At 34.2% G+C, this 16,862-nt stretch overlaps 1 protein-coding gene across 4 annotated transcripts in view; it reads left to right on the forward strand.

Annotated features, from left to right (window-relative positions):
* The window catches only part of DPP10 (dipeptidyl peptidase like 10), a 713,505-nt gene that overhangs the window by 326,410 nt on the left and 370,233 nt on the right, over window positions 1-16,862 (forward strand). For all 4 annotated transcript variants that reach the window (XM_066280442.1, XM_066280446.1, XM_066280443.1 and 1 more), the window contains exon 4: window positions 10,000-10,094. In XM_066280442.1, the coding sequence (XP_066136539.1) occupies window positions 10,000-10,094 (95 nt within the window). The remainder of the gene's footprint in view (window positions 1-9,999; window positions 10,095-16,862) is intronic.

The raw sequence follows: 16,862 nt of genomic DNA on the forward strand, positions 1-16,862 counted from the left end.
TAGAGAGGAGAGCAGAGAAAGGCCACGTGGAGGAGAGTAGAAGCAGCCAAGATGGTGGAGTGTTGAAGGAGAAGCCAGTTTGTGCAGAGAGAAGGAGATGGGGAACAGAGGTGAATAAGCCTTTTTGAGGTGCAGACCTTTGATCCTAGGAAAACTTGGATAAGTCAGTGGCTTTGGGAGCCCTGAATGGAAAGGGAAGTCTTTTCCCACTGTGTGTATTTCTTGCCCACTGGCTGCAAGCTAGGATTAAACGTAATGGCCCACCAGTTCTTGGCTCTGTTGTTTCATTACCGGCTATCTGAATCAAACCTGAAGCTGCACTGGCCAGGTGGCTGTGATGGTGGCCGTGGCTACTGGGTTTACATTTAGGATTGGTGGACACAGAGAGGTAAGCATATTGAAGTGAGTATTAAACTTTTTTTGATAATTAAGAAAGTTTGCTGTTTTATGACCGTATGTGTAAGGCCAGATCCACCATTGTGGCCATTCACATGCAGATTCGCATTGGATTAGAACAGACAGTAATGAAACAACAGAGCCAAGCTTTAATGGTGGGCCATTAGCTTTAATCGTCGCTTGCACCCAGTAGGCAAATAAAAACACACACTGGGCTCCAAAACCCACTCATTTAGTGCTCACAAAGCTACTGACTTATCCGAGTTTCCTAGAATCAAAGATTTCTAGCTCACCAGCCTTATTCACCTCTGTTCCCCATCTCCTTCTCTCTGCACAAACTCTGCACAAACTGGCTTCTCACTCAGCACTCCACCATCTTGGCTGCCTCTCCTGGCCTCCTCCACATGGTCTTACTCTGCTCTTCAACCTGCTCTCTGCTCAGGAACCCAGAGAACAAGCTCCTGGTCTGCCCCACTTTATAGTGCAGAAATCAAAACCTTTAATCCAATATACAAAATAGGGAACTCTCTAATACAAAGTCACTCATCTGAGGCATGATGGGATTGTACCACCCCACATCAAAAAGGGTGGGAAAGGCTTAGACCTAAAACCAAGCCCCAGGCTACAAGGATCCTGCCTGCCCACAGTCCGCCCCCAACACACATTAATATCATCTGGGTGATGGGCATCCACATGGGCAGAGTCATCTTTAACAATGTGAGCATAATATATTTTATCTGCCCAACAGTATGGTTCAGATAAATTAATTTTCAAAGAAAAAAATTGAGTTTTTATCCTGATTTACAACTTTATTTTCATGGTTGTGGGTCAAATAAGTTAGCAAATATGATGTATATGTTTGCTCGCTTATAGTTTACATTGGGTGTGGGGGTCAGGCTGTAAGCAGGCAAGGTCCTTATATCCTAAGTCTTCGTTTTAAGACTAACCCTTTCCCACCATTTTAATACTAAGACTTCTCAACACTAAGCTTTTCCCCACACCCTTGATTGTTGCATGACATGGGGTGGTGTACTCTGATGAGGAATCCCATTTATGCTTCAGATAAGTGGCTTTGTATCAGAGACTTTCTTATTTGTATATTGGATTAAAGGCTTTAATTTCTACACTATAAAATAAGGGAGACCAGGGGCTCTCTCTTTCTCTGTTCCTGAAATTAGCATTGCTCAGGAGAGGCAGCCAAGATGGCAGAGTGCTAAAGGAGAAACCAATTTGTGCAGAGTTTTTGTAGAGAGAAGGAGATGGGGAACAGAAGTGAATAAGGCTAGTGAACTAGAAACCTTTGATTCTAGGAAACTCAGATAAGTCAGTGGCTTTGGGAGCCTTACATGGAAAAGGAAGTTTTTTCCCACTGTGTGTATTTTCTTGCCCGCCAGGTGTGAGCTAGGATTAAAAGTAATGGCCCACCAGTTCTTGGCTCCATTGTTTTATTACCGTCTGTCTGAATCAAATGCAAACTTGCACAGGCCAGGCGGCTGTAATGATGACCGTGGCTACTGGCCATATAATGGGTAAGAGTTTTCAGGAACTAAATGTAAGATCTTATGAACATAGAGTGCTTTGGTTCTTGGTCTTGACAGTTGAGGTGGATGCAGAGGGGAGTGGTAACGTGAAATGTTTTACTAGCTGTTTTGTATGGAAGAACGTACATATTAAAAGTTGCATTTACTTGAAAGACCTTAATCTAGGATATACTACTGTTTTCCCTTTTGCTAGACAAATATGGGAAAGGGTTTGGTCAGAAACAACACTAATATACAGAAATAGAAACCAAAAATACATTCTTGGAGCTGCAAATGAGAGGCTTGATAGTGATTGCATATTTCAAATGTTTTTATATATATATAAAAAGACTGAATTGAATATGTATTCAGGATACTTGACTCAACATTCATTGAGCTGAAAAGGAAGGTAGTTTAAACAACTGAATAAACATGCATAATACTTTGTTTTAAGAATATTTCAAGTATACTTACCTTAATCTTCCTGTGTTAATGTACTTCACTCCTTGATCTGATTCACTCATATGTCATTACCTAAAATTAAACAAAATATGAGGTGACAGTTTTGAAATAGAATTCCAGAAAGTAATTTATGAAATGCAATAATGGTAAGGTGACCAATCGTCCTCTGTTAGGGAGGAGAGTCCTTCTTTTGTATGTTCTGTCCTCTTTCGTAAAGTGTCCTCCTACATGTCCTCTTTTTGATATTGAAAGACTAATCTGTAAATGTCCGTATTTGATCAATGTGTAGTTGATCCATTGCTTGTGATGTGATGTATTTGTGTCTAAATGAGCACTTTTTCTTACAATTATTATTAAAAATTAATAGACATGTAAGCATAATTACAATATAAAATATAAATGTTTTTATTATGCATTTATCATGTTATACTGTATTATTGTTGCAACAAATAAAACATTTGTTTTATTTATGATTTTTTTTCTTCAATTTATTTTTCTCCTTCTTTTCATTGTAAAAAAGTTGATCACCTTAATAATGGGAATGTCAAAACTGGAGATTCCTCTAGAGCAGTGTTTCCCAACCATTTTTGTGCCATGCCCCACCTTAACCTTTCTAAAATTTTTGTGTCCCCCCCTATATAACATACATAATTTTTAACATTAAAAAATTGATTTTCTATTTCCCTTAACAATGCTTTGTAATTTTCATTATATAGGTCCTTTACATTCTTTGTTATGTTTATTCCTAGGTATTTTATTTTTTTTTGTTGCAATCGTGAAGGGGATTATTTTTTTGAGTTCATTTTCTAATATTTCATTGTTGGCATATAGAAAGGCTATGGACTTTTGTATGTTAATTTTGTATCCTGCGACCTTACTGTATTGGTTTATTGTTTCTAATAATCTTTTTGTGGAGTCCTTCGGGTTTTCGATGTATAGGATCATATCATCAGCAAAAAGTGATAGCTTTACTTCTTCTTTTCCGATATGGATGCCTTTTATTTCTTTGTCTTGTCTGATTGCTCTGGCCAGAACTTCTAGCACCACGTTAAATAAGAGTGGAGAGAGTGGACAACCCTGTCTTGTTCCTGATTTAAGGTAGAAAGTCCTCAGTTTTATGCCGTTTAATAGGATGTTGGCTGATGGTTTATCATATATGGCCTTTATCATGTAGAGATATTTTCCTTGTATACCCATTTTGTTGAGTGTCTTAAACATAAAGTTGTGTTGTATTTTATCAAATGCCTTTTCTGCATCTATTGATAAGATCATGTGGTTTTTCTTCTTTGTTTTGTTGATATGGTGTATTACGTTAACCGTTTTACGTATGTTGAGCCATCCTCGAGATTCTGGGATGAATCCCACTTGATCATGATGTATTATTTTTTTAATATGTTGTTGTATTCGATTTGCCAGTATTTTGTTTAGTATTTTAGCATCTGTATTCATTAGAGATATTGGTCTGTAGTTTTCTTTTTTTGTGCCGTCTTTGCCAGGTTTTGTTATGAGGGTTTTGTTGGCCTCATGAAATATGTTTGGAAGTATTGCTTCTTCAGTTTTTTGGAAGACTTTGAGTAGAATAGGAAGCAAGTCTTCTTTGAATGTTTGATAGAATTCACTGGTATAGCCGTCTGGGCCTCGACTTTTATTTTTGGGGAGGTTTTTAATAGTTTTTTTTCTATTTCCTCCCTGCTAATTGGTCTGTTTAGGCTTTCTGTTTTTTCATGACTCAGTCTAGGAAGGTTGTATTGTTCTAGGAATTTATCCATTTCTTCTAGATTGTTCAATTTGGTGGCATATAGTTTTTCATAGTATTCTACAATAATTCTTTGTATATCTATGATGTCTGTAGTGATTTCTCCTCTTTCATTTTGGATTTTATTTATAGTAGTCCTTTCTTTTTTCCTTGGTGAGTCTTCCCAAGGGTTTCTCAATTTTGTTGATCTTTTCAAAGAACCAGCTGCTTGTTTTATTAATTTTTTTTATTGTTTTTCTGTTGTCTATTTCATTTATTTCTGCTCTGATTTTTATTATCTCCTTTTTTTGGCTGGTTTTGGGTTGTCTTTGTTCTTCTTTTTCTAGTTCCTTAAGGTGTGAAGTTAAGTGGTTCACTTGGGCTCTTTCTTGTTTGTTCATATAGGCCTGAAGTGATATGAACTTTCCTCTTATTACTGCTTTCGCTGCATTCTAGAGATTCTGATATGTCATATTGTCATTTTCATTTGTCTATATATATATCTTTTGATCTGTACACTTATTTCTTCTTTGACTCATTCATTTTGTAAAAGTATGTTGTTTAGTTTCCACCTTTTTGTGGGTTTTTTCCCCTCTTTTTTGCAGTTATACTCTAGTTTCAAGGCTTTATGATCAGAAAATATGCTTGGTATAGTTTCAGTTTTTCTGAATTTTCTGATGTTATCTTTGTGGCCGAACATATGGTCAATTCTTGAGAATGTTCCATGTACAGTAGAGAAAAATGTATACTCTGTCACTTTGGGATGAAGTGTCCTGTAGATGTCTATCATATCCAGTTGCTCTAGTGTTTCATTTAAGGCCAATATATCTTTATTGATTCTCTTTTTGGATGACTGATCTAGAGCTGTGAGCAGTTTATTGAGATCTCCAAGTATGATTGTATTTTTGTCAATAAATAGCTATCTAATATAGTTTGGTGCTCCTTGGTATGGTGAATATATATTAAGGATTGTTATGCCTTCTTGATTCAGTGTCCCCTCAATCATTATGAAATGGCCATTTTTGTCTCTGAGTAGTCATTTTGTCTTGTAGTCAGCATTATTAGATATGAATATTGCTATACCTGCTTTTTTTTGGATGTTATTTGCTTGGAGTATTGTTTTCCAGCCTTGCACTTTGAATTTGTTTTTATCCTTGTTGCTTAGATGTGTTTCTTGTAGGCAGCATATATTTGGATTTTCTTTTTAATCCATTCTGCTACTTTGTGTCTTTTTATTGGTAAGTTTAATCCATTTACATTTAGTTTAATTATTAACTCCTGTCTGTTCCTTATTGCCATTGTATAAATTGCTTTCTGTTAGTTTTGTATCTTGTTTGATTCTTCTCTTTTGTTTTTTCTATCATTTGTTTTTGTTTGTTTGTATTCCATACTTCTTTCTTCTGTTGCTACCTTTTTAAAGTCATGTGCTTCTGTGGTGGTTTTTTCAAGTGTGGTTAGCATTAAATATTGAAAAGGATACCTACCATATTCATTGTAGTACCCTGTCTTATGAGTGTTTCTGCGCTTCATAGTCCTTTGCTACTGTTAATCTCCGTCATCCCCCCCCCTTTTTTTTTTCCTTTGTTGTCACAGTTTAAATTTGGTTTTATTGTATTCTTGGTGGAGCTGTTACTTGTAGTTTTGTTTTGTTTTGTTCTTTGAATCTGGTTGGAAAACCCCCTTTAGTATTTTCTGGAGTGGGGGCTTTCTGATTATAAATTCTGATGATAAATCTTTTCTGTATTTGAGAATGTTTTTATTTCTCCTTTGTACTTGAGGGATAGCTTTGATGGGTATAATATTCTTGGCTGAAAGTTCCTCTCTTTCAGGGCTTTAAAGATTGGGATCCATTCTCTTCTAGCTTGTAGAGTTTCTGCTGAGAAATCTGATGATAATCTAATGGGCCTTCCTTTATATGTTGTATTCTTCTTTTCCCTGGCTGCCTTGAGAATTTTTTCTTTGTTGTTGGTTTGTTTCAACTTCATTATGATGTGCCTTGGAGTAGATTTGTTGTGGTTAAGAAAACTCATTGTTCTGTTTGCTTCTTGAATTTGATGCTTTAGTTCTTTCCACAGGCTTGGGAAGTTCTTGTCTATTATTTGTTTGAGTATATTCTCTGTTCCATTTTCTCTCTCTTCTCCCTCTGATATACCTATTATTCTTATGTTATTCTTTTTGATGGAGTCAGACAATTCCTGTAGGGCTTTCTAGTTTTTTTTTTTGATTTTTGAGTCTCTTTCTTCTTCTCTCTGTTGTGCCTCAAGTTGCTTGTCTTCTATTTCACTAATCCTACCTTCTATCTGGCCTGTTCTATTGGCTAAGGTTGTTACCTCGTTTTTTAGCTCATGAATTGAGTTTTTCATTTCTGTTTGATTTGTTTTTATAGTTTCAATTTTTTTTGTGATATATTCTTTGTGTTCGTTGAGTTGTTTTCTGAGCTCCTTACATTGCCTTTCTGTGTTTTCTTGTATATCTCTGAGTATTTTTAGGATTTCCATTTTAAATTCTCTGTCATTTAGCTCCAAGGTTCCCCATATATTAAGTTTTTTCTCCATAGATTTTTCCACATCTATCTGTGTTACTTCTCTATCTTTTGTATCCGTGATATTCAATTTCCTTTTTCTTAATGGCATCTGAGGGTGGTCTTGTTGATAGCACACAGGCACACTGCCTTCTCGGCTTCAACCAACGTCTGTGCCGCAGTTAGCTTCCTCCACACCCTCAGCTCCCTCCTGACTCTCAGTTCCAAGTGAAAGCATCCCTTTCGTTTTCTGTGTGTGTGGAACTGCCAGATGCTCCAAGGATAGATTTTTCTTTCTCTAGTTGATGAATATGTTGAAATTTTGGGGAAATCTGTCATACGCGCTACTCATGGCCCCATTTCTGTGACGTCACTCGCCAAGGCCTATTTTAGTCTTTAATGCATTTTGAGTTTATGCTTGTGTGTAGTGTAAAAAGGTGGTGTTGGTTCATTTTTTTTTACATGTATCTGTCCAATTTTCCCAATACTATTTATTGAATAAATGATATTTACCCTATTGTTTGTTTTTGACTCCTTTGTCAAATATTAATTGACTGTAAAGGTATAGGTTTATTTCTGAACTCTCTATTCCATTCCATTGATTTCTATGTCTGCTTTTATGTCAGTGCCATGCTGTTCTGATTACTATGGTCTTGTAGTGTAGTTTTTATCTGGCCGTTTGATTTTTCTTCTTTCTCAAGATTGCTGTTGCTATTCAGGGGCTTTTGTGCTTACATATAAGTGTTTAGAATATCTGTTCTGTTTTCTTGAAATACATGATTGATATCTTAAAAGGATGGCATTCAATTTGTAGATTACTTTGGGTAGTATGGGCATTTAATTATGTAATTTCTCCTATCTATGAGATATGCTCCAATAAGTGGGAGCACAGTTATATGCTCCCACTTATTTTCAACTTCTTTACTTTCTTTTTTCACTGTCTTACAATTTTCCAAGTATAAATCTTTTACCTTCTTGGTTAAGTTTATTATTTGATATTTTATTCTTTTTGAAGCACTTGGGAATGGGATTCTTTTCTTAGTTCCCCTTTATGATAGATCATTTTTGGTGTATAAAAATGCAACTGATTTCTGAATATTTATTTTGTATTCTGCTAATTTACTGAATTTATCAGTTTTACTCATTTTTAGTGGAATCTTTAGTGTTCTCTTTATACAGTATCATATAATCTACAAATAATGACTGTTTTAAGTCTTCCTTTTCAATTTGGATGTCTTCTATTTTCTTGTCTAATTGCTATAGCTAGGACTTCCAGTACTCTGTTAAATAAAAGTGGTAAAAATGGACTTCCCTGTCTTGATCCTGAACTTAAGAGAAATGCTTGTAGTTTTTGCCCATTGAGTTTGTATGATGTTGGCTGTGGATTTGTCAAACATGGTCTTTATTACATTGAAGAATATTCTATTTCCACTTTGCTGAGAATTTTTTATCATAAATGGAAAATAGGTTATCAAATGTGTTTTCTGCATTTATAGAAATGATCATGTGGTTTTAATCTTTCACTTTATTTATGTGCTGTATCATGTTTATTGATTTGTAGATATTGTACCAACCTTGCATCCCCAGAATAAATATCACTTGATCATGATGTGTGATCTTTTTAATGTATTGCTAGATCTGGTTTCCTAATATTTTGTTAAGGATTTCAGCATATATGTTCATCAGAAATATTGGCTTATAATTTTCAGACACCAAACCATAAATATTCTAGAAGAAAATTGACAGTCAAATCTTTATCCCTCATAGCAATATTTTTTCTGATGCATCTCTTGAGGCAAGGGAAGCAAAAGAAAAAAAAAATAAACCACTGAGAATACAACAAACAAAAAAAGCTTTTTCACAGCAAAGGAAACCATCAACAAAATGAATAAATAACACAATAAATGAGAATACATTTTTTGATGCATATGATAAAAGCTCAGTATCTAAAAGTTATTAAGAATTTATAAAACTCAATACCATGAAAACAAACAATACCATTAAAAAGTGAACAAAGGACCTTAATAAATACTCCTTCAAAGAGTACATACAGCTGACCTAGACACATGAAAACATGCTCAATATCATTAATCATTAGAAAATGCAGATTAAAACCACAATGAAATATTTCCTCACTTGTCAGAAAAGCTGTCAACAATCAATCATAAACAAGTATTGGCTAGAATGTGGAGAAAAGGGAACCTTTATGCACTGTTACTGAGAATGCAGATTGATGTAGCAGCATTGAAAGCAGCACGTGGAGTTACCTCAAAAAATTTAAAATGTCATTGCCTTATGACTCAGTGATTCCACTTCTGGGAATATATCCAAGCAAATTCAAAATAATATATGCACCCCTATACTTATTGCAGCATTATTTACAATAGCCAAAATTTGGAAGCAACCCAAGTGTCCATCAATAGCTATGTGGATAAAAACGCTGTGGCACAGTTACACAATGGAATACTCTGCAGCCATAATAAAGAAGGAAATCTTAGATTTTGCAACTCTGTGAATGGACCTGGAGAGCATTATGCTAAGTGAAATAAGCCCATAATAGGGAAAAAAAGTACTTATATATGGAATCTAATGAACAAAATGAACTAACAAGCAAAATAGAGACAGACTCAAAGATAAAGAGCAGGCTGGCAACTCTCAGCAGTGGAGGGTTTTGTAAGGGGATTGAATAAAAAAGGACAAAAAAGACAAAGAGAAAAAACTCATAGACACAGCCAATAGTGTCGTGATTTCCAGGGGTGGGGAGGAGGTGGAAGAAGTTATGGGGGATAAATATTGATGAACAGAGACTAGAGTTGGTTGGGAGAGGTGTGAACATTCAACATAGTGTTCAGATTTCTTGTAGAATTGTGCACCTGGAACCTATGTAATTTTGTTAACCAGTGTCATCCCAGTAAATTCACTTAAGGACCTAAAATAAAGTATAAATTTCCTTAGAATGAGTAGTTATGGTTTACTGGCAGCCCTTTCTACAAGTTTAACTATTTCATTAATCAGTAACAGCTTACCTAGGAAACAGGAGCTACTTCTTATTGTTCCTTCTTTCTCATCTCAGAATGGGCAGCTGATTGCCCATAATTTAATTAATTTTTTGTTGTTCTTGTTGTTAAAACACAAAGCTGAGTGGCCTCTCACTAACCCTGTTTTCATTGCACAATAGACCACATGTTAGGCAGGCTTCCATTTCATTGAAAAGGATGAATGTGAGCCAAGGATAGAAATCTGCTCAGGTTATTTAAGGCTACCAATGATCATTCTAATGTGTCTGTTTTTTATACAGTTTTTATACAGTTATTATATTATGTAGTCAATGTGTTTGTCTATTGTTAATATCTTTGTTGTTGCAGATACAGATGTGGTGTATAAAAGCGAGAATGGACATGTCATTAAACTGAATATAGAAACAAATACTACCATATTATTATTGGAAAACACAACTTTTGTAAGTAATGACTAATTACTTTATTGATTTAAGTGTTGTTTATACTGTTTTATATTCAGCTCTATCGCTTGCAAAACATTTTAGGTGAAAACTTAGGGCTGAAATATGATTAGAATCAGTATTATTTTTTTTAAAGTTTTTAATTTTATTTATTCATTTTTTTTTAGAGAGGAGAGAGACAGAGAGGGAGAGAGAGGAGAGAGAGACAGGGAGAGAGAAGGGGGGAGGAGCTGGAAGCATCAACTCCCATATGTGCCTTGACCAGGCAAACCCAGGGTTTCGGACCGGCGACCTCAGCATTTCCAGGTCGACGCTTTATCCACTACGCCACCACAGGTCAGGCGAAATCAGTATTATTTATTGACAGAATATACCCATATGATCATCTGCTTTATTCTCTTCCCATTTTTAGCAAATAAGTAAATATTTCCAGGAATAATAATTCCTTACATAAATATTTCTTCCAATATTTTTATGTAAGATTACTCACACAAATGCCAATTTTTTTATTGTTCAGTCCAACAAGTTCTCATTAGCTTTCTCTCCCCCTCTACTTTTCATTCTAAATTCTAATTCTGTTGTGGTTTTCTGGATCAAGCAAAAGGCAGCCTTTCTAAAACAAAACGTCTGTAGTTGATGTGTTTTACTTTTATAATTTAGTATTCTATCAATATACTTTTTCGATTGGAGAGTCATTGTTTAGCCTAACAGAGTTCAAATAAATGAACTTGTATATTTTACACTTAGAAAGAAATATAAACTTTGCTTTCTATTAAATTCTGTCATCTTAAGGTTAGATTTAGCTATGATTACCTATAGAATAAGTGATAATATATTAAATGTTGCAAATGTTTGAAATTTGTAGTGCTAAATCAAATAGCACTATAAAGTTATTTGCTCACTTTTATATAACTAAAGGTGTAAAATATTGCCTATTAGATAAGTTCATGAGTTAGACAAAATATCATACAGGAACTCAGAAAACATCTAAACAAATTGAAACAATAAACAAATCATCAGCTACTTTTTAAAAATACTTTTCTGACTTATACATTTGAAATCAACATGTAGTCCTCATGAGTATTATAGGATGGCCAGGTTGTCAAGATGGACTGGACCATTCTGTTGTTTAGTTTTTACATATTAAGAGAAATTGAATGGTCATTGCAAATCATGGAGTGATTATATGTGTGCGTATCTATTAGGCTAAGTTAAACCAACCAGCCTATATACTTTAGCAATTAGGTTATTGCTTATTGTTAATGAGGTTATTAAGAATAATGATATTTTTTTTTAGACTAATAAGGTAATTCATAGATATTAGGGTAACACCTATTGTGGATACAACTCTTTATAGTGCTTGTGGAATGCTGAGTATATATGTAAGGCATTTGCTTATTTTTTAAGAATATAATTTTCCTCATAGGAGATCATACTAACTTTCCTGAAAAAGTTTAATAAATGGCACAGCGTAGTAGCTATTATTTCTTAAGTGGGTAGTCCTCAGGGCACTATAGAAGCAGCAGAGGAATCATTGAGATTGCTGAAATCAGTGGAAAAGAAGCCCTCAGTAGGAGATAGGGGAGGAGGCAGGAAGCGGGAATTGGTAATGATGAGAGAGTATAGTAATTACTTGCTGATTAAAGTCAATGTGAATTGATTTCTGATAAAATTAGTTTGGAGAAAATAGATTAAATGGATTTTCATTTTGTATCCTTTATTATAAAGTATCACTTTTGAGGGTAGTAAAAGGCTGCCCATGGCCAAGTATTTAAAAATTAGGTTATATTCATTGAGTACTTCACTGAATATTTGGTTATGTGTCTGTTTAATGATCATTTCCTTTTACACAGGTTAATGAAGTCCTCCCTCTGGTCACAAATTATGTATTGCTTTTATTATTTATTCCTTGCTTTCTTAACCTGTACAATACACCAAAAATTAAACAGAAACAAAATTTTGGTTATTATTTTATTATCCCAATTTTATTATTGGTACTTCACACCACCTCCACCTTAGTGTACTTTCCTTCACATGCTGAAGAATGTCATTTTATATTTGTGCCTGTGTGTTTACTCTTCCTAAATCCTTTTAAGATCTTTTTCTGTTTTCCTCTATGCAGGCAATGACTTTTAATTACCACAAAGTCATATTTAACAAAGTCATATTTAGCAAATAGTCTTACTCACTGATCTTCTAAGATTAATAAGTTGCTTAAAGACTTATCTCATAACTCCGATAATTAAGCAATTTATAAGTTGTAATAATGTCAGAATTCAGTGGAAGGGTAGGCAGATAAGTGTGGAATATATTTGCAACCAGTTAACCCAAAATGGCAAACAAATATACAAATGACCATGGTTCCTGATGATTTCACAGGAATTCATTTAATTATTTTCCCCCAACTGCAAGATATTAAATACAGTTGTGTTTTTTAATTTTTATTTTTTATACTTAATTTTTTTAAAAAAATATTTATTTATTTTAGAGAGAGGAGAGAGAGAGAGAAGCAAGAGGGGGAGGGATGGAGAAGCAAATGGGTGCTTTTTCTGTGTGCCCTGACTGGGAATCGAACCTGGGACATCCACACACCAGGCTGACGCTCTACCACTGAGCCAACTGACCAGGGCTAAATACAGTTGAGTTTTTAAAGCTTATGTTAGGCCCACATCTGGATTTATGTTCTGTTTGAGGCCTTTCTTTTGAAAAAAATCACATCCATTTTTAAGAATGTTATGCATGCTGCAGTTTTTTCATTAAGCAATTAACCATCTTTTAATTATAATCATAATTAATTGGATCAGATTAGTTTAAAAAGCTTAATAATAAAAGTGTGCTAAGTCAACTGAAAAAATAAACACATTATCAATAGAAATGTGATAACAGAATAGCCTGTTATTAATAAAAAGTATTTTGGCGGCTCTCTCTGTAGAGCACAGTGGTGCCTTTCTCCACCCCCTGTCCCAGGCCTGATTTTCCTGTCTCTCACCAAACCTCCAAGGCCCTTCCCCTGTCTCTGCCTCTGTAACTTGTTTCCTGAGCCAGGTTCTTCTACTTCTGTGAATTTCTAGATAAGCTTTCTCTTTAAAATATACTAACAATAATGACATATTTAACTGTCAATTTATTTTAAAAATTAAGGAAAAATTAAGGTAATACCACATTGTCATTTCTCTGCTTATAAACACATTTTAAAAATGAATAGTGAGTACTTTTAGCTATGTAATCATGGTTAGCAGACTGTAATAATCATAGCTGTGGTTGTCAAAAATAAAACAAAAGTAAATCATTTTCCTGAAACAATTGTTTTAAGGCATTCTTTGGGATTGACCATAGGTGGATTTCTAATGAAAGAGGAAATTAATGGTATATAAAGATTTTAATGAGAATTATATAAAAGAAGTGATTTAGCCCCAAAATTGCTCTGAATCTTTTGTAAGTCTTTGGAACTGTTATCTCTTACCTCCAGAAGTATTTCAAACAAAAGCTCACTCACAATGACATAATGAGGAAAATGTTTCACAAGTATTAGCTGTGTGCTGTCAATAAATTGAGTATCATCATTTGTCTTGGCAGAAAACACCAGCAGCCATAAATAGTTCTATCAAATCACTTTTTGAAATTACAACAGTATTAGAAACATGAGTTCAAGGAATGTGCTTAAAATATCGTTAAGCTTACAAAAATAACAGTGTATGCACTAATATGGAAAGATAACTCATAAATGAATATTTCAGAATCTCTTTGATTCTGAAAATATGTAAGCTTTTAAAAACTTGTTATTTAAATGGCCTAAAGCAGAGAGAAGAAATTTATGTATCCCAGCAAAAAGATTCCAAGGAAAATGTTAACTACACAGTTTTTTGTCTTTCTGTTTGTTTATAGGTCATTACACAGTAGTAAGTTTGACTAGAACCAGGAAATAGTTATTGAGTTGCCATTCTTGGAGATAGCATTCATTGGCATGCATACCATCATTGTATTCTTATTTATTTGTTTGTCATTTGTTCTGCCATTGGGTATATGGGGATTGGGACATAGATCCAGCCCTGTATACAATTACGAAATTAAAGAACTTATTTTCTCATTCATGTTTAAGAAAATAGGTGCCCTATGAAAAATTATAACAGCACAAGTAAGGAATTGCTGGATAAAGGCACTTGAAATCTCACCTTTTAACATCTGAAATAAAGAATGACCATCACAAACTTCTGACTAGCTAAGTGGCCTCACGTACTGGCTGTCGTCAGGAAGATTTGTTATTTTTTCAAAGATCTGGCTTCAACAGTATGTATCAGTAACCCAGTAGTGAAACATAAAATTAGAAATTCCATCTTTAAAAAAAAAAAAGAAATTCCATCTTTTGTCACACCAGTCACATTTCAAATATTCAGTACCTGAATGCAACTGTTGTCTATCACATTGGAAATGTACACACACATCATTTTTATCATCACAGAAAATTCTATTGAACAGACCTTGTACACATGCATATATATTAAAAACAAAAGTTTTCCTGCTTCTCACTTAGTTCTTCTTTTGAAGGTAGTCATTTGCATCTTTGAACCAGTAAAATATTCTCCAAAAATATGTCTATATGTTTTCTTTTTTTTTGTATTTTTTTGAAGTTGGAAACGGGGAGGCAGTCAGACAGACTACTGCATGCGCCCGACTGGGATCCACCTGACACACCCACCAGGGGACGATGCTCTGCCCATCTGGGGCATTGCTTTGTTGCAACCAGAGCCATTCTAGCGCCTGAGGCAGAGGCCACAGAGCCATCCTCAGCGCTTAGGCCAACTTTGCTCCAATGGAGCCTCAACTGTGGGAGGGAAAAAGAGAGAAAGAGAGGAAGGAGAGGGGAAGGGGTGGAGAAGCAGATGGGTGCTTCTCCTGTGTGCCCTGGCCGGGAATCGAACCCGAGACTCCTGCACGCCAGGCCGACGCTCTACCACTGAGCCAACAGGCCAGGGCCTCTTTATGTCTTCTTACGTTGTATATAAGCAATATATTTAAAAATATAGATGCATGTGTGTGTGTGTGTGTGTGTGTATGTGTATGTGTATTTAATTTCAACAGTATGGAGGTCTATACTTTTTACCTACTAGATAATGTAAAGTTAAGATAATTTCATATGAACCCTTTCGTTTTCCTCTAATATCATTCAATGATTACATAAAATTTTCTTGCACTACCATTTATTTATTTTTTATTATATACTTACAAATATTCTAGGCAGCCATTTTTTAAATATATTTTTGGGCTAAATTTATAGCAGTAGTATTGCTCGGTCAAAGACAAGTTCAATTTAAAATTTAATAGACAATATCAAATTGCATTAATCAGGTCCACCAATAGCATTTGATATTGGCTGTTAGTCTACTCTTGTTGTCACTGAATATTGTCAGTGTTTTAATTATCAAATTGGCTGATGAAAAATGTCACTTAATTGTTATATTGATTTGCAATGATCTAATTTTGAGTGAGGCTGAGCATAAACTTGTCATATGTGCATTGGTAGTTGGTTCATTTATTTCCTTGAATATTTTTTTTTGCATAAGCTTTTAAAATTGGGACTTAGCAAATAATATTCGTGCAGCAAACATTTTCCTTTAGATATTTCTACTTAACTTGAACCTTACTGGAATTATTCATTCATCATCATTTGTTAAAGTCCAATGAAACAATCTTGTTTGTATTTCAAATCTCTTACTGGACCTGTATCTGTTTATTAACTGGTGGAATATGAAATGAGTGATGAGTGTTAGGAAAGGTGTAACAATGAGAGGAGAGGTAAGTAAATGTGTATAATGCACTCATTCAGATATAAATACCTACTTAATAAAAGTTAGAGGTATCATTTACCTGAAAAAGGTGTTGGAAATATACCCCTTATTATTTTCCTCCATTTTTTAAGTAAAATAAATTAATGCAAGAAAAAAAGAAACATGCAAACTTAACACTCTTTGTATTCCAGGCTTAATGCAATCTTTATATAGACATATAAAAATGGGAAGAAAATGGATTGATCTTAGCATTTTCCAAAAATACTGAAACTGTGAACATTTCTTATAAAGGGAACACTAAAAGAAATGGCTTTTGGCTTTAGAATATTAAAATGCAAGGTTAATAAATAACAGCTCAACTCTTAAATTGATGCACTCTGGAAATTATTATTTTTGGTCACATTTCACTGGATGTGACTTGATTTTATAGACCCCTCTTCTTTCCCAACTAAAGAGAAAGTGCTGTGCCAGCAGGGAGTAAATGTGAGATTACTCTTTGTTTTATTATTGCTGTCTGCTTTGGCAGAGAAGAGATGTTGATGATATCTTCTTATTAAATCAAATGGATAGTGACAGATGAGAAAGAAATGGAGAGTCAATTTTTTCCTTCTAATTATGCCTCTTGAGCATAGGTGTAATAGTCCACCTGTTAATATATTAATACACTATTGAATTCAAAGCTAAAAACTCAAGTCTTGTTATTCTGTGCTTTTCAAATGAGTTGCTTATTCAGAATCTTCTTAATTTTTATATCTTGTTGTTTGCATCCTATGTCTATTATAATCTTATTAAAATTAGAGTGTACTGATATTTTAGCAAACTAAAGAATGCCAAGCAGTAAATCATAAATGCATGGTGAAAAGCATTAGTTTACTGAGAAAGGCTAATGTAATTAATGTAAAAAAGGAAAAAGAAAAAGAAAAAAAGGTCTTCCAATTCAATTGAAAAATGAGCAAAAGACGTAAATAAACTTTTCAAAAAT

This window comes from Saccopteryx bilineata, chromosome 5 (genome assembly GCF_036850765.1).
Source record: "Saccopteryx bilineata isolate mSacBil1 chromosome 5, mSacBil1_pri_phased_curated, whole genome shotgun sequence".
NCBI lineage: Eukaryota > Metazoa > Chordata > Mammalia > Chiroptera > Emballonuridae > Saccopteryx > Saccopteryx bilineata.